Here is a 25572-nt window from a genome sequence, read left to right as displayed (position 1 = left end):
ATCGCTGAGGTTCCCGCGCTGAGGTCACATCGCTGAGGTTCCCGCGCTGAGGTCACATCGCTGAACTCACATCGCTGAGGTTCCTGCGCTGAGGTTCCCGCGCTGAATTTCCCGCGCTGAGGTCACATTGTTTAGGTTCCCGCGCTGAGGTCACACTGCTGAGGTTCCTGCGCTGATGTCACATTGTTTAGGTTACTGCGATGTGGTTCCCACGCTGAGGTTCCCATGCTGACGTCACATTGTTTAGGTTCCCGCGCTGAGGTCACATCGCTGAGGTTCCTGCGCTGAGATCACATCGCTGAGGTTCCCGCGCTGAGGTCACATCACTGAGTTTCCCGCGCAGAGGTCACACTGCTGAGGTTCCCGCGGTGATGTCACACTGCTGAGGTTCCTGCGCTGAGTTGACATCGCTGAGGTTCCCATGCTGAGGTCACATCGCTGAGGTTCCCACGCTGAGCTTCCCACGCTGAGGTCACATTGTTTAGGTTCCTGCGCTGAGGTTCCCGTGCTGAGGTCACATCGCTGAGGTTCCTGCGTTGAGTTTCCCGCGCTGAGGTCACATTGCTGAGGTTCCTGCGCTGAGGTCACATCGCTGAGGATCCCGCGCTGAGGTCACATCGCTGAGGTTCCCGCACTGAGGTCACATCGCTGAGGTTCCTGCGCTGAGGTCACATCGCTGAGGTTCCCGCGCTGAGGTCACATCGCTGAGGTTCCCGCACTGAGGTCACATCGCTGAGGTTCCCGCGCTGAGGTCACATCGCTGAGCTTCATGCGCTGAGGTCACATCGCTGAGGTTCCCGCGCTGAGGTCACATCGCTGAGGTTCCCGCGCTGAGGTCACATCGCTGAGGTTCCTGCGCTGAGTTGACATCGCTGAAGTTCCCGCGCTGACGTCACAGCGCTGAGGTTCCCGCGCTGAGTTTCCCGCACTGAGGTCACATCGCTGAGGTTCCCACGCTGAGGTCACATCGCTTAGGTGACATCGCTGAGGTTCCCACGCTGAGGTCACATCGCTGAGGTACCCGCGCTGAAGTCTCATCACTGAGGTCGCATCGCTGAGGTTCCCACGCTGAGGTTCCCACACTGAGGTCACAGCGCTGAGCTTCATGCGCTGAGGTCACTTCGCTGAGGTTCCCGCGCTAAGGTTCCCGCGCTTAGGTGACATCTCTGAGGTTCCCGTGCCGAGGTTCCCGCGCTGAGATCACAGAGCTGAGGTTCCCGCGCTTAGGTCACAGCGCTGAGGTTCCCGCGCTGAGGTCACATCGCTGAGGTTCCCGCGCTAAGGTCACACTGCTGAGGTTCCTACTATGAGGTTCCCGCGCTGAGGTTCCAGCGATGAGGTTCCCACGCTGAGGTTCCCACACTGAAGTCACATCGCTGAGGTTCCCGCGCTGAGGTCACATCGCTGAGGTTCCCGTGCTGAGGTCACATCGCTGAGGTTCCCGCTCTGAGGTCAGAGCGCTGAGTTTCCCGCGCTGAGGTCACATAGCTGAGGTTCCCGCACTGAGGTCACATCGCTGAGGTCACATCACTGAGGTTCCCGCGCTGAGGTTCCCACACTGAGGTCACATCGCTGAGGTTACATCGCTGAGGTTCCCGCGCTAAGGTTCACGCGCTTAGGTGACATCTCTGAGGTTCCCGTGCCGAGGTTCCCGCGCTGAGGTCACAGCGCTGAGGTTCCCGCGGTGAGGTCACCGCGCTGAGGTTCCCACGCTGAGGTTCCCACACTGAGGTGACAACGCTTAGGAGACATCGCTGAGGTTCCTGCGCTGAAGTCACATGGTTTAGGTTCCCGCGCTGAGGTCACATCGCTGAGGTTCCCACGCTGAGGTCACATCGCTTAGGAGACATCGCTGAGGTTCCTCCGCTGAGGTTCCCACACTGAAGTCACATCGCTGCGGTCGCATCGCTGAGGTTACCACGCTGAGGTTCCCACACTGAGGTGACATCGCCGAGGTTCCCGTGCCGAGGTTCCCGCGCTGAGGTCACATCGCTGATGTTCCCGCGCTGAGGTTCCAGCGATGAGGTTCCCACGCTGAGGTCACATCGCTGAGGTTCCCGCGCTGAGGTCACAGTGATGAGGTTACCGCGCTGAGGTTCCCACGCTGAGGTCACATCGCTGAGGTACCCGCGCTGAGGTCTCATCACTGAGGTCGCATCGCTGAGGTTCCCACGCTGAGGTTCCCACGCTGAGGTCTCATCGCTTAGGTGACATCGGTGAGGTTCCCGCGCTGAGGTTCCTACGCTGAGGTCACATCGCCGAGGTTTTCAAGCTGAGGTCACATCGCTTAGGAGACATCGCTGAGATTCCCGCACTGAGGTCACAGCGCTGAGGTTCCCGCGCTGAGGTTCCCACACTGAGGTCACATCGCTGAACTTCATGCGCTGAGGTCACATCGCTGAGGTTCCCGCGCTAAGGTTCCCGTTCTTAGGTGACATCTCTGAGGTTCCCGTGCCGAGGTTCCCGCGCTGAGGTCACAGCGCTGAGGTTCCTGCGGTGAGGTCACCGCGCTGAGGTTCCCGCGCTGAGGTCACAACGCTGAGTTTCCCTCGCTGAGGTCACACTGCTGAGGTTCCTACCCTGAGGTTCCCGCGATGAGGTTCCCACGCTGAGGTTCCCACACTGAAGTCACATCGCTGAGGTTCCCACGCTGAGGTTCCCACGCTGAGTTCACATTGTTTAGTTTCCCGCGCTGAGGTCACATCACTGATGTTCCCGCGCTGAGGTCACATCGCTGAGGTTCCCGCGCTGAGGTCACATCGCTGAGGTTCCCACGCTGAGGTCACATCGCTGAGGTCGCATCGCTGAGGTTCCCTCGCTGATGTTCCCACACTGAGGACACACTGCTGAGGTTCCCACGGTGAGGTCACAGCTCTGAGGTTCCCGCGCTGAGGTCACAGCGCTGAGATTCCCACGCTGAGGTTCCCACACTGAGGTCACATCGCTGAGGTTCCCGCGCTAAGGTTCCCGCACTTAGGTGACATCGCTGAGGTTCCCGCGCCGAGGTCAAAGCGCTGAGGTTCCCGCGCTGAGGTCACAGCACTGAGCACACATCGCTGAGGTTCCCACACTGAGGTCACATCGCTTAGGTGACATCGCTGAGGTTCCCGCCCTGAGGTCACAATGCTGAGGTTCCCACGCTGAGGTTCCCACGCTGAGTTCACATTGTTTAGGTTCCCGCGCTGAGGTCACAGCGCTGAGTTTCCCGCACTGAGGTCACATCGCTGAGGTTCCCACGCTGAGGTCTCATCGCTTAGGTGACATCGGTGAGGTTCCCGCGCTGAGGTTCCTACGCTGAGGTCACATCGCCGAGGTTTTCAAGCTGAGGTCACATCGCTTAGGAGACATCGCTGAGGTTCCCGCGCTGAGGTCACATCGCTGAGGTTCCCGCGCTGTGGTCACACTGCTGAGGTTCCTACTATGAGGTTCCCGCGCTGAGGTTCCAGCGATGAGGTTCCCACGCTGAGGTTCCCACACTGAAGTCACATCGCTGAGGTTCCCGCGCTGAGGTCACATCGCTGAGGTTCCCGTGCTGAGGTCACATCGCTGAGGTTCCCGCTCTGAGGTCAGAGCGCTGAGTTTCCCGCGCTGAGGTCACATAGCTGAGGTTCCCGCACTGAGGTCACATCGCTGAGGTCACATCACTGAGGTTCCCGCGCTGAGGTTCCCACACTGAGGTCACATCGCTGAGCTTCATGCACTGAGGTCACATCGCTGAGGTTACATCGCTGAGGTTCCCGCGCTAAGGTTCACGCGCTTAGGTGACATCTCTGAGGTTCCCGTGCCGAGGTTCCCGCGCTGAGGTCACAGCGCTGAGGTTCCCGCGGTGAGGTCACATCGCTGAGGTTCCCGCGCTGAGGTCACAATGCTGAGGTTCCCACGCTGAGCTCACATTGCTGAGGTTCCCGCGCTGAGGTCACATCGCCCAGGTTCCCGCGCTGAGGTCACATCGCTGAAATCACATCGCTGAGGTTCCCACGCTAAGGTTCCCGCACTTAGGTGACATCGCTGAGGTTCCCGCGCCGATGTCAAAGCGCTGAGGTTCCCGCGCTAAGGTCACAGCGCTGAGCTCTCATCGCTGAGCTTCCCACACTGAGGTCACATCGCTTAGGTGTTATCGCTGAGGTTCCCGTGCTGAGGTCACAATGCTGAGGTTCCCACGTTGAGGTTCCCACGCTGAGGTCACATTGTTTAGGTTCCCGCGCTGAGGTCACATCGCTGAAGTTCCCGCGCTGAGGTCACAGCGCTGAGGTTCCCGCGCTGAGTTTCCTGCACTGAGGTCACATCGCTGAGGTTCCCACGCTGAGGTCACATCGCTTAGGTGACATCGCTGAGGTTCCCGCGCTGAGGTTCCCACGCTGAGGTCACATCGCTTAGGAGACATCGCTGAGGTTCCCGCGCTGAGGTCACAGCGCTGAGGTTCCCGCGCTGAGGTTCCCACGCTGAGGTCACATTGTTTAGGTTCCCGCGCTGAGGTCTCATCACTGAGGTCGCATCGCTGAGGTTCCCACGCTGAGGTCACATCGCTGAGGTTTTCAAGCTGAGGTCACATCGCTTAGGAGACATCACTGAGGTTCCCACGCTGAGGTCACATTGTTTAGGTTCCCGCGCTGAGGTCTCATCACTGAGGTCGCATCGCTGAGGTTCCCACGCTGAGGTCACATCGCTGAGGTTTTCAAGCTGAGGTCACATCGCTGAGGTTCCCACGCTGAGGTCACATCGCTGAGGTTCCCACGCTGAGGTCACATCGCTGATGTCACAGCGCTGAGGTTCCTGCGCTGAGGTCACATCGCTGAGGTTCCTGCGCTGAGGTCACAATGCTGAGGTTCCCACGCTGAGGTTCCCGCGCTGAGGTCACATCGCTGAGGTTCCCGCGCTGAGGTCACATCACTGAGGTTCCCGCGCTGAGGTTCCCGCGCTGAATTTCCCGCGCTGAGGTCACATTGTTTAGGTTCCAGCTCTGAGGTCACACTGCTGAGTTTCCCGCGCTGAGGTTCCCGCGCTGAGTTTCCCGCGCTGAGGTCACACTGCTGAGGTTCCTACCCTGAGGTTCCCGCGCTCAGGTTCCAGCGATGAGGTCACATCGCCCAGGTTCCCGTGCTGAGGTCACATCGCTGAACTCACATCGCTGAGTTTCCCGCGCTGAGGTTCCCACACTGAGGTCACATCGCTGAGGTTCCCACGCTGAGGTCACATCGCTGAGGTCGCATCGCTGAGGTTCCCTCGCTGATGTTCCCACGCTGAGGACACACTGCTGAGGTTCCCACGGTGAGGTCACAGCTCTGAGGTTCCCGCGCTGAGGTCACAGCGCTGAGATTCCCACGCTGAGGTTCCCACACTGAGGTCACATCGCTGAGGTTCCCGCGCTAAGGTTCCCGCACTTAGGTGACATCGCTGAGGTTCCCGCGCCGAGGTCAAAGCGCTGAGGTTCCCGCGCTGAGGTCACAGCGCTGAGCTCACATCGCTGAGGTTCCCACACTGAGCTCACATCGCTGAGGTTCCCGCCCTGAGGTCACAATGCTGAGGTTCCCACGCTGAGGTTCCCACGCTGAGTTCACATTGTTTAGGTTCCCGCGCTGAGGTCACAGCGCTGAGTTTCCCGCACTGAGGTCACATCGCTGAGGTTCCCACGCTGAGGTCTCATCGCTTAGGTGACATCGGTGAGGTTCCCGCGCTGAGGTTCCTACGCTGAGGTCACATCGCCGAGGTTTTCAAGCTGAGGTCACATCGCTTAGGAGACATCGCTGAGATTCCCGCACTGAGGTCACAGCGCTGAGGTTCCCGCGCTGAGGTTCCCACACTGAGGTCACATCGCTGAACTTCATGCGCTGAGGTCACATCGCTGAGGTTCCCGCGCTAAGGTTCCCGTTCTTAGGTGACATCTCTGAGGTTCCCGTGCCGAGGTTCCCGCGCTGAGGTCACAGCGCTGAGGTTCCTGCGGTGAGGTCACCGCGCTGAGGTTCCCGCGCTGAGGTCACAACGCTGAGTTTCCCTCGCTGAGGTCACACTGCTGAGGTTCCTACCCTGAGGTTCCCGCGATGAGGTTCCCACGCTGAGGTTCCCACACTGAAGTCACATCGCTGAGGTTCCCGCGCTGAGGTCACATCGCTGAGGTTCCCGCACTGAGGTCACATCGCTGAGGTTCCCACGCTGAGGTCACATCGCTGATGTCACAGCGCTGAGGTTCCTGCGCTGAGGTCACATCGTTGAGGTTCCTGCGCTGAGGTCACATCGCTGAGGTTCCTGCGCTGAGGTCACATCGCTGAGGTTCCCGCACTGAGGTCACAGCGCTGAGGTTCCCGCGCTGAGGTTCCCGCACTGAGGTCACAGCGCTGAGGTTCCCGCGATGAGGTCAGAGCGCTGAGGTTCCCGCGATGAGGTCACATCGCTGAGATTCCCGCACTGAGGTCACATCGCTGAGGTTCCCGCGATGAGGTCAGAGCGCTGACGTTCCCGCGCTGAGGTCACACTGCTGAGGTTCCCACGCTGAGGTTCCCACGCTGAGGTCACATCGCTTAGGAGACATCGCTGAGGTTCCTGCGCTGAGGTTCCCACACTGAAGTCACATCGCTGAGGTTCCCGCGCTGAGGTCACATTGCTGAGGTTCCCGCGCTGAGGTTCCCACACTGAGGTGACATCGCCGAGGTTCCCTTGCCGAGGTTCCTGCGCTGAGGTCACATCGCTGAGGTTCCCGCGCTGAGGTCACATCGCTGATGTTCCCGCGCTGAGGTTCCCGCGCTGAGGTTCCCACGCTGAGGTCACATCGCTGAGGTTCCCACGCTGAGGTCACATCGCTGATGTCACAGCGCTGAGGTTCCTGCGCTGAGGTCACATCGCTGAGGTTCCTGCGCTGAGGTCACATCGCTGAGGTTCCCGCGCTGAGGTCACATTGCTGAGCTTCATGCGCTGAGGTCACATCGCTGAGGTTCCCGCGCTGAGGTCACATCGCTGAGGTTCCTGCGCTGAGTTGACATCGCTGAGGTTCCCGCGCTGAGGTCACAATGCTGAGGTTCCAATGCTGAGGTTCCCACGCTGAGGTCACATTGTTTAGGTTCCCGCGCTGAGGTCACATCGCTGAAGTTCCCGCGCTGACGTCACAGCGCTGAGGTTCCCGCGCTGAGTTTCCCGCACTGAGGTCACATCGCTGAGGTTCCCACGCTGAGGTCACATCGCTTAGGTGACATCGCTGAGGTTCCCACGCTAAGGTCACATCGCTGAGGTACCCGCGCTGAGGTCTCATCACTGAGGTCGCATCGCTGAGGTTCCCACGCTGAGGTTCCCACACTGAGGTCACAGCGCTGAGCTTCATGCCCTGAGGTCACAATGCTGAGGTTCCCACGCTGAGGTTCCCACGCTGAGTTCACATTGTTTAGGTTCCCGCGCTGAGGTCACAGCGCTGAGTTTCCCGCACTGAGGTCACATCGCTGAGGTTCCCACGCTGAGGTCTCATTGCTTAGGTGACATCGGTGAGGTTCCCGCGCTGAGGTTCCCACGCTGAGGTCACATCGCCGAGGTTTTCAAGCTCAGGTCACATCGCTTAGGAGACATCGCTGAGATTCCCGCACTGAGGTCACAGCGCTGAGGTTCCCGCGCTGAGGTTCCCACGCTGAGGTCACATCGCTGAGGTACCCGCGCTGAGGTTCCCACACCGAGGTCACATCGCTGAACTTCATGCGCTGAGGTCACATCGCTGAGGTTCCCGCGCTAAGGTTCCCGTGCTTAGGTGACATCTCTGAGGTTCCCGTGCCGAGGTTCCCGCGCTGAGGTCACAGCGCTGAGGTTCCCGCGCTGAGGTCACATCGCTGAACTCACATCGCTGAGTTTCCTGCGCTGAGGTTCCCGCGCTGAATTTCCCGCGCTGAGGTCACATTGTTTAGGTTCCCGCGCTGAGGTCACACTGCTGAGGTTCCTGCGCTGATGTCACATTGTTTAGGTTACTGCGATGTGGTTCCCACGCTGAGGTTCCCATGCTGACGTCACATTGTTTAGGTTCCCGCGCTGAGGTCACATCGCTGAGGTTCCTGCGCTGAGATCACATCGCTGAGGTTCCCGCGCTGAGGTCACATCACTGAGTTTCCCGCGCAGAGGTCACACTGCTGAGGTTCCCGCGGTGATGTCACACTGCTGAGGTTCCTGCGCTGAGTTGACATCGCTGAGGTTCCCATGCTGAGGTCACATCGCTGAGGTTCCCACGCTGAGCTTCCCACGCTGAGGTCACATTGTTTAGGTTCCTGCGCTGAGGTTCCCGTGCTGAGGTCACATCGCTGAGGTTCCTGCGTTGAGTTTCCCGCGCTGAGGTCACATTGCTGAGGTTCCTGCGCTGAGGTCACATCGCTGAGGATCCCGCGCTGAGGTCACATCGCTGAGGTTCCCGCACTGAGGTCACATCGCTGAGGTTCCTGCGCTGAGGTCACATCGCTGAGGTTCCCGCGCTGAGGTCACATCGCTGAGGTTCCCGCACTGAGGTCACATCGCTGAGGTTCCCGCGCTGAGGTCACATCGCTGAGCTTCATGCGCTGAGGTCACATCGCTGAGGTTCCCGCGCTGAGGTCACATCGCTGAGGTTCCCGCGCTGAGGTCACATCGCTGAGGTTCCTGCGCTGAGTTGACATCGCTGAAGTTCCCGCGCTGACGTCACAGCGCTGAGGTTCCCGCGCTGAGTTTCCCGCACTGAGGTCACATCGCTGAGGTTCCCACGCTGAGGTCACATCGCTTAGGTGACATCGCTGAGGTTCCCACGCTGAGGTCACATCGCTGAGGTACCCGCGCTGAAGTCTCATCACTGAGGTCGCATCGCTGAGGTTCCCACGCTGAGGTTCCCACACTGAGGTCACAGCGCTGAGCTTCATGCGCTGAGGTCACTTCGCTGAGGTTCCCGCGCTAAGGTTCCCGCGCTTAGGTGACATCTCTGAGGTTCCCGTGCCGAGGTTCCCGCGCTGAGATCACAGAGCTGAGGTTCCCGCGCTTAGGTCACAGCGCTGAGGTTCCCGCGCTGAGGTCACATCGCTGAGGTTCCCGCGCTAAGGTCACACTGCTGAGGTTCCTACTATGAGGTTCCCGCGCTGAGGTTCCAGCGATGAGGTTCCCACGCTGAGGTTCCCACACTGAAGTCACATCGCTGAGGTTCCCGCGCTGAGGTCACATCGCTGAGGTTCCCGTGCTGAGGTCACATCGCTGAGGTTCCCGCTCTGAGGTCAGAGCGCTGAGTTTCCCGCGCTGAGGTCACATAGCTGAGGTTCCCGCACTGAGGTCACATCGCTGAGGTCACATCACTGAGGTTCCCGCGCTGAGGTTCCCACACTGAGGTCACATCGCTGAGGTTACATCGCTGAGGTTCCCGCGCTAAGGTTCACGCGCTTAGGTGACATCTCTGAGGTTCCCGTGCCGAGGTTCCCGCGCTGAGGTCACAGCGCTGAGGTTCCCGCGGTGAGGTCACCGCGCTGAGGTTCCCACGCTGAGGTTCCCACACTGAGGTGACAACGCTTAGGAGACATCGCTGAGGTTCCTGCGCTGAAGTCACATGGTTTAGGTTCCCGCGCTGAGGTCACATCGCTGAGGTTCCCACGCTGAGGTCACATCGCTTAGGAGACATCGCTGAGGTTCCTCCGCTGAGGTTCCCACACTGAAGTCACATCGCTGCGGTCGCATCGCTGAGGTTACCACGCTGAGGTTCCCACACTGAGGTGACATCGCCGAGGTTCCCGTGCCGAGGTTCCCGCGCTGAGGTCACATCGCTGATGTTCCCGCGCTGAGGTTCCCGCGATGAGGTTCCCACGCTGAGGTCACATCGCTGAGGTTCCCGCGCTGAGGTCACATCGCTGAGGTTCCCGCGCTGAGGTCACATCGCTGAACTCACATCGCTGAGGTTCCTGCGCTGAGGTTCCCGCGCTGAATTTCCCGCGCTGAGGTCACATTGTTTAGGTTCCCGCGCTGAGGTCACACTGCTGAGGTTCCTGCGCTGATGTCACATTGTTTAGGTTACTGCGATGTGGTTCCCACGCTGAGGTTCCCACGCTGAGGTCACATCGCTTAGGAGACATCGCTGAGGTTCCTCCGCTGAGGTTCCCACACTGAAGTCACATCGCTGCGGTCGCATCGCTGAGGTTCCCACGCTGAGGTTCCCACACTGAGGTGACATCGCCGAGGTTCCCGTGCCGAGGTTCCCGCGCTGAGGTCACATCGCTGATGTTCCCGCGCTGAGGTTCCCGCGATGAGGTTCCCACGCTGAGGTCACATCGCTGAGGTTCCCACGCTGAGGTCATATCGCTGAACTCATATCACTGAGGTCCCTGCGCTGAGGTTCCCGCACTGACTTTCCCGAGCTGATGTCACATTGTTTAGGTTCCCGCGCTGAGGTCACAATGCTGAGGTTCCCATGCTGAGGTCACATTGTTTAGGTTCCCATGGTGATGTCACATCGCTGATGTTCCCGCACTGAGGTCACATCGCTGAGGTTCCCGCGCTGAGGTCACAGTGATGAGGTTCCCGCGCTGAGGTTCCCACGCTGAGGTCACATCGCTGAGGTACCCGCGCTGAGGTCTCATCACTGAGGTCGCATCGCTGAGGTTCCCACGCTGAGGTTCCCACACTGAGGTCACAGCGCTGAGCTTCATGCGCTGAGGTCACATCGCTGAGGTTCCCGCGCTAAGGTTCCCGCGCTTAGGTGACATCTCTGAGGTTCCCATGCCGAGGTTCCCGCGCTGAGATCACAGCGCTGATGTTTCCGCGCTTAGGTCACAGCGCTGAGGTTCCCGCGCTGAGGTCACATCGCTGAGGTTCCCGCACTGAGGTCACAGCGCTGAGGTTCCCGCACTGAGGTCACATCACTGAGGTTCCCGCGCTGAGGTCACATCACTGAGGTTCCCGTGCTGAGGTCACATCGCTGAGGTTCCCGCTCTGAGGTCACAGCGCTGAGGTTCCCGCGCTGAGGTCACAGCGCTGAGGTTCCCGCGATGAGGTCACATTGCTGAGGTTCCCGCACTGAGGTCACATCGCTGAGGTCACATCACTGAGGTTCCCGCGCTGAGGTTCCCACACTGAGGTCACATCGCTGAGCTTCATGCACTGAGGTCACATTGCTGAGGTCACAGCGCTGAGGTTCCCACGCTGAGGTCACATTGCTGAGCTTCATGCGCTGAGGTCACATCGCTGAGGTACCCGCGCTGAGGTCTTATCACTGAGGTCGCATCGCTGAGGTTCCTACGCTGAGGTCACATCGCTGAGGTTTTCAAGCTGAGGTCACATCGCTGAGGTTCCCACGCTGAGGTCACATCGCTGATGTCACAGCGCTGAGGTTCCTGCGCTGAGGTCACATCGCTGAGGTTCCTGCGCTGAGGTCACAATGCTGAGATTCCCACGCTGAGGTTCCCACGCTGAGCTCACATTGCAGAGGTTCCCGCGCTGAGGTCACATCGCTGAGGTCACATCACTGAGGTTCCCGCGCTGAGGTTCCCGCGCTGAATTTCCCGCGCTGAGGTCACATTGTTTAGGTTCCCGCACTGAGGTCACACTGCTGAGGTTCAAGCCCTGAGGTCACAATGCTGAGGTTCCCGCGCTGAGGTTCCCGCGCTGAGTTTCCCGCGCTGAGGTCACACTGCTGAGGTTCCTACCCTGAGGTTCCCGCGCTGAGGTTCCAGCGATGAGGTCACATCGCCCAGGTTCCCGCGCTGAGGTCACATCGCTGAACTCACATCTCTGAGGTTCCCGCGCTGAGGTTCCCACACTGAGGTCACATCGCTGAGGTTCCCACACTGAGGTCACCTCGCTGAGGTTCCCGCACTGAGGTCACATCGCTGAGGTTCCCACGCTGAGGCCACATCGCTTAGGTGACATCGCTGAGGTTCCCGCGCTGAGGTTCCCACGCTGAGGTCACATCGCTGACGTTTTGAAGCTGAGTTCACATCGCTTAGGAGACATCGCTGAGGTTCCCGCGCTGAGGTCACAGCGATGAGGTTCCCGCGCTGAGGTTCCCACGCTGAGGTCACATCGCTGAGGTACCCGCGCTGAGGTCTCATCACTGAGGTCGCATCGCTGAGGTTCCCACGCTGAGGTTCCCACACTGAGGTCACAGCGCTGAGCTTCATGCGCTGAGGTCACATCGCTGAGGTTCCCGCGCTAAGGTTCCCGCGCTTAGGTGACATCTCTGAGGTTCCCACGCTGAGGATCCCACACTGAGGTCACCTCGCTGAGGTTCTCGTGCTTAGGTCACAGCGCTGAGGTTCCCGCGCTGAGGTCACATCGCTGAGGTTCCCGCACTGAGGTCACAGCGCTGAGGTTCCCGCACTGAGGTCACATCACTGAGGTTCCCGCGCTGAGGTCACATCGCTGAGGTTCCCGTGCTGAGGTCACATCGCTGAGGTTCCCGCTCTGAGGTCACAGCGCTGAGGTTCCCGCGATGAGGTCACATCGCTGAGGTCACATCACTGAGGTTCCCGCGCTGAGGTTCCCACACTGAGGTCACATCGCTGAGCTTCATGCACTGAGGTCACATTGCTGAGGTCACAGCGCTGAGGTTCCCACGCTGAGGTCACATCGCTGAGGTTTTCAAGCTGAGGTCACATCGCTGAGGTTCCCACGCTGAGGTCACATCGCTGAGGTTCCTGCGCTGAGGTCACAATGCTGAGGTTCCCACGCTGAGGTTCCCACGCTGAGCTCACATTGCAGAGGTTCCCGCGCTGAGGTCACATCGCTGAGGTCACATCACTGAGGTTCCCGCGCTGAGGTTCCCGCGCTGAATTTCCCGCGCTGAGGTCACATTGTTTAGGTTCCCGCACTGAGGTCACACTGCTGAGGTTCAAGCCCTGAGGTCACACTGCTGAGTTTCCCGCGCTGAGGTTCCCGCGCTGAGTTTCCCGCGCTGAGGTCACACTGCTGAGGTTCCTACCCTGAGGTTCCCGCGCTGAGGTTCCAGCGATGAGGTCACATCGCCCAGGTTCCCGCGCTGAGGTCACATCGCTGAACTCACATCTCTGAGGTTCCCGCGCTGAGGTTCCCACACTGAGGTCACATCGCTGAGGTTCCCACACTGAGGTCACATCGCTGAGGTTCCCACGCTGAGGTCACATCGCTGAGGTCGCATCGCTGAGGTTCCCGCGCTGATGTTCCCACGCTGAGGTCACATCGCTGAGGTTCCCGCGCTGAGGTCACACTGCTGAGGTTCCCACGGTGAGGTCACAGCTCTGAGGTTCCCACGCTGAGGTTCCCACACTGAGGTCACATCGCTGAGGTTCCCGCGCTAAGGTTCCCGCACTTAGGTGACATCTCTGAGGTTCCCGTGCCCAGGTTCCTGCGCTGAGGTCACAGTGCTGAGGTTCCCGCGGTGAGGTTACAGCGCTGAGGTTCCCGCGCTTAGGTCACAATGCTGAGGTTCCCACGCTGAGGTTCCCACGCTGAGCTCACATTGCTGAGGTTCCCGCGCTGAGGTCACATCGCTGAGGTTCCCGCGCTGAGGTCACAACGCTGAGTTTCCCGCGCTGAGGTCACACTGCTGATGTTCCTACCCTGAGGTTCCCGCGATGAGGTTCCCACGCTGAGGTTCCCACACTGAAGTCACATCGCTGAGGTTCCCGCGCTGAGGTCACATCGCTGAGGTTCCCGCACTGAGGTCACAGCGCTGAGGTTCCTGCGCTGAGGTTCCCGCGCTGAGGTCAAATCGCTGAGGTTCCCGCACTGAGGTCACAGCGCTGAGGTTCCCGCGCTGAGGTCACAGCGCTGAGGATTCCGCGATGAGGTCACATCGCTGAGATTCCCGCACTGAGGTCACATCGCTGAGGTCACATCGCTGACGTTCCCGCGCTGAGGTCACACTGCTGAGGTTCCCACGCTGAGGTTCCCACACTGAGGTGACATCACTTAGGAGACATCGCTGAGGTTCCTGCGCTGAGGTTCCCTCGCTGAGGTGACATCGCTGAGGTTCCCGCGCTGATGTTCAACGCTGAGGTCACACTGCTGATGTTCCCGTGCTGAGGTTCCCGCGCTGAGGTCACATCGCTGACGTTCCCGTGCTGAGGTCACAATGGTGAGGTTCCCATGCTGAGGTTCACACACTGAGGTCTCATTTTTTAGGTTCCCGCGCTGAGGTCACATCGCTGAGGTTCCCGTGCTGAGGTTCCCACGCTGAGGTCACATCGCTGAGGTTCCCGCGCTGAGGTCACAGTGCTCATGTTCCCGCGCTGAGGTTCCCACGCTGAGGTCACACTGCTGAGGTTCCCACGCTGAGGATCCCACACTGAGGTCACCTCGCTGAGGTTCCCGCGCTGAGGTCACATCGCTGAGGTTCCCGCGCTGAGGTCACATCACTGAGGTTACATCGCTGAGGTTCCCGCGCTGAGGTCTCATCACTGAGGTCACATCGCTGAGGTCACATCGCTCACTCAGGGGCCTTGTATGCAGGTCCCATGGATTGTTAAGGGTGTAGTTTGCAAAGTAACCACGGATTTTATCCCCACCCACCACCTGTTGTACCCCTGCAGAGTCCTGCCTCAAGGCACAAAGGGCAGGGAGACCTGGCTGGTGAGAGCTGAGGCCCTGTGGAGATGTCCGAGACACAACAGCCATTACAGCCAAGGGTCACATAGATGAGAAAGGAAAAAAGAGAACATTTAAAAGAGAACAGAATAGGTTTAGCTCTCCCTGTGACACATGACTCCTTTTGCTCTGCTGACTGCCTCTGCAGGCTGACCTACACGTAAGGAGTAGGGGCAGGTTCAGTTGTCCTACATGTGGCATCTGCTGGAATTTCGGTTGGCCTGAGGAATACCCCATCAGACTCCAAGAGGATCAACCTCAAATTTCAGCAGGTATTTCCATTTGAACAGCTCCTGCCTGTCCTCCATCTCCACTAAGGAGCTATTGTGGCTCAATAATTCGCATTAAGGTGCCTATGTTGTGGACACCTGAACTGAGGCCTGAGGAATCCCAGCTCCTGTGGGTCTGTGGCAGGCATGGGAGGGAGCTGAGATCCCTTTCCAGCCCCAGGAATAACAACCAGAATGAGAGGCTGCGGGCACTGCCTGCAGAGACACAGTGCTTAAAGGCAGGCAGAAGTGGCAGCATGCCCAGAGCTCCCTGCGGGAGAAGACTTCCCAGCCCTGCACCCGGTAAGTCTCTGGCTGGAGGCAGGAGAAGCCGGGGGTGCAGGCAGGGGTGTCCAGGGCTGTGGTGCAGAGCAGGGTCCCTGCTGTGGCCCAGGGGCTGTGTGCCGGGGCAGGGCCTCTGCTGCCTGCCAGGCTCAGCACTCAGCCTGCCCGGGGAGCTGCCCAGGGCGCTGCGGGGAGAAGCTGCGGGTGGAAGGAGCCCCCCCTGGCAGGGCAGGGTCCTGCTGCTGGTGGGAGGCTGCTGCCTGGGGCAGCCTGCTCAGAGACACACAGCACACCCACAGGGCATTTCACATTTATTTATTTATTTATTTATTTATTTATTCACGAGGATGGTCAAGGCAGGAATTTTCTGCTTCCTTTTCCCTTTCCAGCACTTGCAGGATTGGGTGAGGTTGCAGAAAGAAATGGAAAAGGAACTGTGAAGTTCCAACACATCTCTAAGATTCCTGAACTGTTCCTTTGATGATCAGTGGGCTTGTAAGAAGGCTTATAAATTGCCTACAGCCTCTCCTTTGTTTATGGCCAGCTTCATTGGCAACTTTGCTGTACCTGTCAGGGCTTTCTGACAGGCTGTTTTCTATCTGCAAAGATGGATATGCACCTAGGCAGTGCTCTGGGAACTGCTGGTTTCTGAAGGGCAAAGAGGTTGGCAGGAGGGCTCTGAACACAGGTGGGGAAAAGACCATGGGACATGGAAACATCCCCCAGTTATAAAATCTTCAGGCAGAAGAAATATGATTAGGGAATGAGAAGAAAGAAAAACCGGATTTGTAGTCAGAGGGAGAACTTCTCAGAAAAGTCTGTATTATTCCCTACGTTGCAGCCCCCTTCCTCTGAGCAAGCCCTCTTGCCTCCTGTCCCACACAGGAAAGCCCCTGCAGTCACTGCTGTGTGTCCAGGGCGTGAAGCACGTCCTCTGCAGCCACAGTTCCAGAAGAGCAGAGGTGCATCTCTCCAGCCACGTGCCCATTTCCCTCTGTGGTGCAGGGGGGCTGAGAGCAGCAGCCTGGGGCTGTGGGCAATGCTTTCTGTGAGGCTGGGGAATGAGCTGACTTTCCCTTAATGAGACACCATCATTAGGACACTTGTCTGTCTCCCTGGGATGTCCTTCCAAGGTGTGCGCTGCCCTGCAGGATAGAAATCTTTTCCGTAGTATCTCTGTGTTATGTGAATGCCCCAGGAAGAAGCAGAGATATGCTGCATGTGAGGACATGCTGTTGGGTTGGTGAAATAAATGATAAGTGTCCTTGGCAAGAGGCGTGGTGCTGAGACCTTGCTTAGGTACCTTGAGAAAGGCTGCGCACTGAGAGATTGGCAGTGGGTTCCTCTGCTCTTAGCAGTGTCTGATTTCTTTGAAGTGTACCATAAATGTGATTGCCATCCATCTCCAAAAGCAGCAAGATCATGGCCATTGGGAACAAGCCCAACCAGCTCCCCTCACCCTGCTCTGAGCTAAAGGGAATCCCTTTGCCTCTCAGCTCTCACAGCCATTCACTGTGGGTGCAGCAGAAATCCTCAGGACTTCTGACTTCAGAGGACATTCCTTGGGCATGATGAGGTTGTGTAGGAAAAAACCAAAAATTCCTAGAAGTCCTCTCAGCCCTCCACATTCTTTAGGCCTGTTAGGACACCACCCCGTATGCCCTTCTGCATTGATTTCATCTGACAAATTCTGAAAATATAACTTGGAGCCTCTGCCATGTTCTGGTGTACCCAATGCACAGGGACAAGACTGCTTCCTCCTGACGCAATATGAAGAGATCCCGAATACTTAAGTATCATATTCAAACTCATTAAATATAGCTTATGAGGCTGAATGACAAGTGAGGGAGTGTGGCAGGGAGGGGTTCAAGGAGAAATGGAGTAGATTTCACTCTGGGAAGCCAGTATTAACTTGTCATTGTTTTTTTTTTTTTTTTTTTTTTTTTTCCATCTTGAAAGCTCCCTAGGCCCAGAGGCATGAGATGTCCAACAGCAGCTCCATCACCGAGTTCCTCCTCCTGCCATTTGCAGACACACGGGAGCTGCAGCTCCTGCACTTCATGCTCTTCCTGGGCATCTACCTGGCTGCCATCCTGGGCAACGGCCTCATCCTCACCGCCGTAGCCTGCGACCACCGACTCCACACCCCCATGTACTTCCCTCCTCAACCTCGCCCTAATTGACCTGGGCTGCATCTCCACCACTGTCCCCAAAGCCATGGCCAATGCCCTCTGGGACATTAGGGCTATCTCCTACACAGGGTGTGCTGTACAAGTCTTTTCCTTTCTCTTCTTCATGTCATCAGAAATTTCTGTCCTTACTATCATGGCCTACGACCGCTACGTTGCCATCTTCGAGCCCCTGCACTACGAGACCCTCCTGGGCAGCAGAGCTTGTACCCAGATGGCAGCAGCTGCCTGGGGCAGTGGCTTTCTCAATGCTGTCCTGCACACGGCCAATACATTTTCCCTGCCCCTCTGTCAAGGCAATGCTGTGGACCAGTTCTTCTGTGAGATCCCCCAGATCCTCAAGCTTTCCTGCTCAGAGTCATTTCTCAGGGTGGTTGGGCTCATCGTAGTAAGTGTCTGTTTATCATTTGGGTGTTTCGTTTTCATTGTTGTTTCCTATGTGCAGATCTTCAGGGCTGTACTGAGGATACCCTCTGAGCAGGGCCGGCACAAAGCCTTTTCCACATGCCTTCCTCACCTGGCCATCGTTTCCCTGTTTATCAGCACAGGCATGTTTGCCTACCTGAAGCCCCCCTCCCTTTCCTCGCCATCCCTGGACCTGATGATGGCAGTTTTGTACTCGGTGTTGCCTCCAGCAGTGAACCCCGTCATCTACAGCATGAGGAACCAGGAACTCAAGGATGCAGTGAGAAAACTAATTGGATACATGCTTCTTCATCATTAATAATGGATTCACAATCCTAACAGGACTCAGAGCTTTTGGAAACCTATTAGGACCATAATAGTTTCTTTTATACGATTTTCTGAAAGTTTTGATTTTGATTTAATGATTATATTTGACAGCAAAATGCATTTGTTTGTTTGTTTGTGTCTAATCCATTCATATCATATAGAACCAAACTTCCTGTGTAGATAAAGACAATAAATAATCCAGCAGAACTTCATTTATTCTCAGTTGTCATCTCTTCTCATCTACTCTGAAGCTGGGGGAGCAGCCCCAGCATGCTGGAGGAGCTCAGGGCCAAGAGCCCAGCTGCTACATGGAGGAGTAGCCCCAGTGGCCCTTTGGGGCTGCCCCTCACTGCCCACTGGGCTCTGCCTCTCTGCTGCCTTCGGGTTGGGGCTGCTGCTTCCCTGGAGCCATGGTCATGGCTAGCAGCAGGACGTTGCCTTTTCACTGCTGCTCTCTTTTGGTTTCCACAGTGTGCTTCTTGTGTGCTTGCTTGGGTAAGCCCTAAGATCTTGTGCACTTTGGTGACTGTCCAATTTTCTCTGCAGTGACATCTCCACCACATCTCTTCACACCTCTTCCAAAGCTGATGTCAGGAATACACCCAAGGAGCTTCTCCATTGACAGGCCTCTTGCTTTTCTGGGCTTCACCATGGTTCAGAGCCCCAGAGTCATCACTGCAGGACGGAGGGCTAGACTGGGAGTACGTCCTGCTTGCACATGGCTCAACAAACAGTAACTGGCCTTTGACTTACCTGCCAGGAACTGTCCCACTAGACCTGAAGCTGATTGAAAATGGCATCCTGTAGAGGAATCTGGAACTGCCAGGAGATGTCAGGGGAACTCTAGGGACAGTGTGTGAGTCTGGGTGGGCAGTGAGTGGTTCCTTGTCTAATGAGTGACCATCTAAGGTAGAGTGTCCCAAAGAGAAAGGAGAACCTGAGGAGCCCATGGGTTAAGGAGGGCTCTGCAATGCCCAGAATGGCTGTGAAGAGCCAGCAGGCAAAGGTACCCAAGAGTTCAGTGTGGTACTGGAAAGCTTCTATGAAAAAACATGATGTGGATCTAGTTCAGCACTCACCTCCCCTTTGTGCCCTCAGGGAACACTGATGGTCCTGCAAAGCAATGCCCTGTGCTGCTGAGCCATCAGGGCAGATGGAAAGGGGCTCAGCAGCACAGATCCCCACAGAGTTGGGTCTGCTGCCCAATTGGAGTAGCAGGCGCAGTGGGGAGCTGCCAGGGAGTCCCAGGACACCACAGCCCCTGGGTCTGCAGAGCAGCACCACCAGCTCAGGGCCCTGTGGTGAGCACAGGAAGGGTGAGCACCTTTGCTGCTAGCAATGACCAGCCAGTCCATCATAGGCACACCACTTGGGCAAGGCTCTCTGGGAGGAGGGATGGCCCCGGGGAAGAGCAGGGCAGCATTTCTGGGCCTGCAGTGAGGTATAAAGGCGAAATAGAAAGCTCTCTGTGCAGGTCCCTGCTCAGGGCAGCCCTCTCTGTGGCTGGGCCAGGCCTCTTGTGCTGGCCTGGGGAGTGGGGCTGGTTCCGTGGGGCACAGGCACTCTGTGCTGGGGATCTCCCAGGCAAGAGAGCAGGGCTCCTGCAGCTTCATGGATCTCCATTTCCTGAGCCATGGCTGGCTCCAGCCCAGGGGCTGCTGGAGAGGCCCAGAGCCACCTTTGTCTCAGCAGCTGCGGTGCCTTGCGAGGGGCTGGGGCTGTGGTGGCTGTGCCCAGAGCCCTACAACAGCCTGCGGTGGGTGCTTCCCTGGGGCCAGCCCAGCCTGGGCTGCTGTGCTGGGCTGGGCTGGGCTGGGGAGAGAACAGGGAGGTGGGGAGAGGTGGGCAGGAGCTGGGCTGGACTGGGCAGTGCCTGGCAGAGGGCAACAGCAGTGCCAGGGAGCGGTGGCAGCATGCAGGGGAGGGCTCCCAGCGGGGCTTGGTGCTGCAGAGCCAGGGCTGTGCAAATGGAGCCCAGAGCTGCAGGGACAGGGGAGAGGAGGCCGCTCTGGGCCCTTGCTGGCCTGGGCAGAGCAGGAAGGGGGCCCAGGACATTCGTCCCCTCACCGCAGCCTGCCAGGACCTGCAAGGTGGTCATGGAGTGTCCAGGGGCAGGCTCTGCACTGTGGTGTGCAGGGAGAGGGCAAAGCCTTCTAAGGGGAACAGAGGGCCCCGTATGTACGCTGGACCCTACCTGTAGGGAAGTCTGCTGCCTACTGGGGTCCAGGTCAGGGACATTGCCAGGAAACTTCCTGGCCTTGTCTCTGTTGGGCCCCACCTTCCACACCCAAATGCATCCCTTGGCTGGCAGCTCTGTCTCCCCTGTCCCACAGGATGACAGAGCCAGGGTGGGACGTGTTACCATTAGGTGTTTTAGTGCTAGTGTAATCCATATTGGTAATCCATATTGGCACAGAAAGACAGTTGCTTCACCAGTGATTTACATCCTTCTTCATGTTAGGACATAATGTCCTTCACTCTGCTTTTTCTTAGATGAACTGGATTAGGTCTCCAAGATTAGTTTTAGGCACAATACAATACCTTTCGCCTTTTCCAGCATACTGTGTATGACTTTCACTTACTCTGTGCATTGACCTGACAGATCATTTCGCATTTTTCACTTTCGTATTCCCAGTTTGAAAAATAGTGGGGCAACCTGATGGGCTCATCCTCAGCCATTTGAAATGTCCTGCTCTTGAGTCTTTCAGCCTGAGTTTTCCACAGTTGACCCAGGATGGTAAATGGATGTTTAGGTGTCTACTAGGAACAAGGGAGAGTATCTTGGGATCCCAACCGGCATTTCAACTTCAGATCAACCCCAAGAACCCACCGAAGAAGGGGTTTGTCTTTCAAAGGGGTTTGATGTGCTGGGTTGCGCTGCAGTTGCAGGGTCAAAGCCCACTGCTGGCAGTGGATGTGCCCCGGGAACTCCGTCTGACTCCACCTGATCCACCAATGGGCTCTGGTCTCCTGCAGGTTCTTTCATACAGCTTCCATTCCAGGGAATTACTGTAAATGCACCAGAGCCTCTGGAGGCCTAATGATTTTCTTGAAAGCATAACCGTGAAATGCGACTTCAAGGAAATATTTCAAATGTGAATAAACTACTCTAAAGATCTTGGCACTGGTTGCTTATGGTCAGACAGCAAAGCTCTGCCTGAATACCTAGTAATTTGTTCAGTACTTAACTAAGAAAGCAACTATTTATAGGCTTAAATGATTCAACTCCTTCCCTAAAATGTCACACAGTGTAGTTTCCATCACAAAGGAATGTGAATTTTAAAGATCTGTATTTGTCACAGGAAAAGAAGAACTGATGTTCCCCTGTACTTGCATTGTCGTCGCTTTGTCTATCATGATGTGCTCCCTCATCTTCCAGGTACTTGCATCTGTCTTGATTAAACAGTCCATATTGCATGTCCCCTTTCCAGCTGCCTGTCTGGACCTATGCACTTCCCATGGTTCTCCTGCTTTGCCCTCCCCTTACTCTTTGATCATTCAGATTGCTCTCACCTGACCCAGTTGCTGCTTTGAGCTTGAGGGAATTCAAGCTTGCTCATCTATCAGCAGTCTGTCTAATCGTGTCCTTAGGAAACTCCTCATCATTTATCATCAAATTCATATGATATGGAAAAATACTTATCTTATTACTTATAATTTCCTATCTCTCAGTATAAAACACTTATTATGCAGTCATCCTTTTGGGAAGGTATACCTCAATGGAGGCATACAAGATGAGGAGCTTGCTTTGCTTTTTAGAAAATTTCAGCATGTTTTCCTGTTGTTTGTTTGGAGAAAGGAAAAACACTTCTGTGCCTGAGTGCATCCAGATCTCTAAGGAAAATGGGAGGGAGCTGGTGCAAAGGAGCAGTAACATCCAGGTGCAGACTACGATGCAGAAATCTGGAGTAAGGAAAAGTGATGCAAGCACCAGTGAAAGAAATAGCAGGGCTGGGGTGGTGAGCAATAGGGTTGTCCATTCAGTCAGACCTCTCTGCTTTTCCTCCCTATGCATGTCTCCAAAGCCATCCTGGATCAATATCAATAGGAGAATGATGCTCCAAACTGAAATGCAGCAAAATCCATTGTTTAAAATGAGAAACGATTTTTATTAGATGCTCTTTGAAATCTTCCTCCTTAACTAAACCATGAAAGCTCTCCAATTAGCTGTATAAATCTTGAAGAAAACTGTGGGAGAGATATGGCTTCCAAGGAGTTTCTGCATTTTAATGAGTTCCATGGTGTATTTTGGTGCTGAGTCTATGAAACACAGGTATTGAGAGGAGAATGATGCAATTGTTTAAAATAGTAAAGTCAGAAGGAACAGCTGAAGTGACTTGGAGTCTTAATGGGCCCCACTGAGGGCTGTTACCAACCAAGCCTCCCCAGAGACTTGTTAGGGCAGATAACTGGAAGCCATGATTATAGACAGGCAAAGGCACTGTGCTGAGAAGTCTTGGTTTGTTTTAGTGAAGCAGAAGGGCCAAGGCCTGAGCCTAGCTACTGGGAGGGGAGATCCTGCACCCCCATGTTTTGCTCAGGGCTCTTCCTAGGGTCTGTGGGATGTGGTGGGCAGTGTGATGCCACAAGAAAAACAGTGGTATGACACCTCTCCACCTCTGCATAGGGTTGCAAGGAAGCAATTAAGTTCACTTGCAATGAGTATAACGTCTCCTCATAAGCTCTAGCCAAAGGGGAAAAAAATGTCAGGGCTGTTGGGGCCTTCCCTTCTAGCCAGCACCCTCTGCCTTCTCCTCTGCAGGCTTTCCTATGCTGTGTCACACTTTGCCCTATTTCCTTGAAGTCTGCAGACACCCATCTCTGTTTACCACCTTGCTCTCGTCCTGGCATTTCCATGATTTCACTGATGTCTCGTCAACCCTCATCAGCTGTTCCTTGAAACACAAAGCCAGGGTCTGATCACAACACTCTTGAGATGACCTTTGGCACCACAGCACAACCCTTTGAGGGACATTTCTTCCTCCTCATGGCCAGTTCCAGCCTTCCAAGGTGCACTTTGTGGCTGTTTTTCTCTCCTGCTCTTTCCTACTACCAAAGAAAACTCCATCAGGGTGGAAAACACTCCTGAAGTAGGCATCCCAACCCATCAACCTTTATGCAGCCTGTCAGCCAACCAGGCAGAAGTCACTTCACCAGCATCTTCCAAGCCATGGGCCTGCAGCTGGCGTTGCAGCTGCTTCTGTAGACACAACCAAGCCTCATGCCTTCTGCTGTCCAGGTCATGGACTCAAGCAGAAGGGATATGACAACCCTTATTTGGACCTTCTTTTTGTCTGGGTCCTCCTGGATATGTAGGCAGAGGGGATGCCACAGTCAGCATGCCAACCAGGTGCCTTCAGCTGGCCTAGCAGGGCCACTGCCAGATGTCAGCTCAAAAGTACAAATCCCAGACCTAAGTCAAGGGTGACCTGTCAGCTACTTCAGATAGAAGTGACCTCACAGTACGTTTCCGTGACACGTTCCTGCTGCTGCCCTATCAACTGCAGGGACAGAAGTGACCTCACAGTCACTGCCACAGTCACATTCCTCCTGCTGGGGCAGAAGATCCTGAGGCAAAGCCGAGCTGATCTGAGCATTTCCACCCATCTCCTCCTTGTATTCTATGAGCTGATCAGATCCATGGCTCTTCACATTCATCTTTGAAAGCCATGTGACTGCACAGCCTCCTCACAATGCCTGCCCTGCCCCAAAGGGCCAAGTGCCTCAAGTAAAGGTTTAGGAGAGGGGTTGAAGGTGAGGAGGTTAATTCACAGGAACAGGGACTTTGTATGTCAGGTGGTCATGCATGGGATTAGGGACGAGGGTTCACCTTGCTGGTTTAGAGATTAAGGAAATATTTATTGGGAGTGTTTGGCATTCTGCTTGTGGTGTCAGGTCTGTGGTTAGGGTATGGGCAAGTTCTGTGGTTTAGTTGGTTATTTTGTTTGTTTGTTTGTTTGTTTTTGGTTGGTTGGTTGGTTGGTTTTCTTAGGTCTGTCTGGAAGTTTTCTATGGTTAATTAGAGCATTTTAATATTAGTATAAAGGGCAAGGATTATGGTGAGCAACAGAGTAAGAAAAAGGGACTATGGGCTGACTTTTGTCTTCAATGGATGCCTTAAGGTCAGGCATTAAAGGGGTACTTTACTCAGTACTTGGCCTGATGGCCACAGACGGGTCCCTATCTTTTAGGGGAAAAAGGATCCTGGCCCAGGAGCTGGCAGGGCTCATTGAGAGGGCTTTAAACTAGGTGAGAAGGGGGACGGGGCTGAGGCAAGGATTGTTGGGGCTGTGCCAGGGGGAGCAATGGCAAGGCCGGAGGATAAGGTAATGGCCCAGCTGAAGTGCATCTACACCAATGCACGCAGCATGGGTAACAGACAGGAGGAGCTGGAATCCATCGTGCAGCAGGCAGGCTACGACTTGGTTGCCATCACGGAGACGTGGTGGGACCAGTCTCATGACTGGAGTGCTGCAATGCCTGGCTATAAGCTCTTCAGAAGGGACAGGCAGCACAGAAGGGGTGGTGGTGTGGCTCTCTATATTAGAGAGTCTTTCGATGTTGTAGAACTCGAGGCTGGGAATGACAAGGTCGAGTCCCTTTGGGTTAGGATCGGCGGGGCCAACAAGGCTAGTGTCCTGGTCGGGGTCTGCTATAGACCGCCAAACCAGGGTGAGGAGACGGATGAGGAGTTCTACAGGTAGCTGACAGAAGTTGCAAAATCTTCAGCGCTTGTACTCGTGGGGGACTTCAACTTCCCTGACATATCCTGGAAGCACAATGCAGCCCAGAGAAAGCAGTCTAGGAGGTTTCTGGAGAAAGTGGAAGATAGCTTCCTGACGCAGCTGATTAGTGAACCTACCAAGGGTGGTGCCCCGCTAGACCTTCTCTTCACAAACAGAGAAGGACTGGTGGAGGATGTGATTGTCGGGAGCTGTCTTGGGCAGAGTGACCACGAAATGGTGGAGTTCACTATTTTTGGCGAGGCCAGGAAGGGGACCAGTAAAACCGCTGTACTGGACTTTTGGAGGGCTGACTTTGGGCTACTCAGGACACTAGTTGGTGGAGTTCCTTGGGAGGTGGTTCTGAAGGGCAGAGGGGTCCAGGAAGGCTGGGCGCTCTTCAAGAGGGAAATCCTAATGGCGCAGGAGCGGTCTGTCCCCATGTGCCCAAAGACGAGCCAGCGGGGAAGAAGACCAGCCTGGCTCAACAGAGAATTGTGGCTTGAGCTTAGGAGAAAAAAGAGGGTTTATAATCTTTGGAAAAGTGGTCAGGCCACTAGGGAGGACTATAAGGATGTTGCGAGGCTGTGCAGGGACAAAATTAGGAAGGCCAAAACTCATCTGGAGCTCAATCTGGCTACTGCCGTTAAAGATAACAAAAAACGTTTATATAAATACATCAACACAAAAAGGAGGACTAAGGAGAATCTCCATCCTTTATTGGATGTGGGGGGAAACTTAGTTACAAGAGATGAGGAAAAGGCGGAGGTGCTTAATGCCTTCTTTGCCTCAGTCTTTAGTGGCAATACCAGTTGTTCTCTGGATACCCAGCACCCTGAGCTGGTGGAA

At 55.9% G+C, this 25572-nt stretch overlaps 2 protein-coding genes across 2 annotated transcripts in view; one reads left to right on the top strand and one right to left on the bottom strand.

The window, feature by feature from the left end:
- The window catches only part of LOC137847112 (olfactory receptor 14A16-like), an 89015-nt gene that overhangs the window by 41367 nt on the left and 22076 nt on the right, over nt 1-25572 (bottom strand). The gene's annotated exons all lie outside the window — the stretch shown is intronic.
- Nucleotides 17376-17993, top strand: LOC137847365 (olfactory receptor 14J1-like). The gene has a single exon (XM_068665646.1). The coding sequence runs from the start codon at nt 17376-17378 to the stop codon at nt 17991-17993; it is 618 nt and encodes a 205-aa protein (XP_068521747.1).

Source organism: Anas acuta, chromosome W (genome assembly GCF_963932015.1).
Source record: "Anas acuta chromosome W, bAnaAcu1.1, whole genome shotgun sequence".
Lineage (NCBI taxonomy): Eukaryota > Metazoa > Chordata > Aves > Anseriformes > Anatidae > Anas > Anas acuta.
This window is presented reverse-complemented; position numbering and strand designations above follow the sequence as displayed.

Coding starts and splice junctions, on each gene's coding strand:
- LOC137847365 (XM_068665646.1), top strand. CDS start 17,376: ATGTCATCAGAAATTTCTGTCCTTACTATCATGGCCTACGACCGCTAC.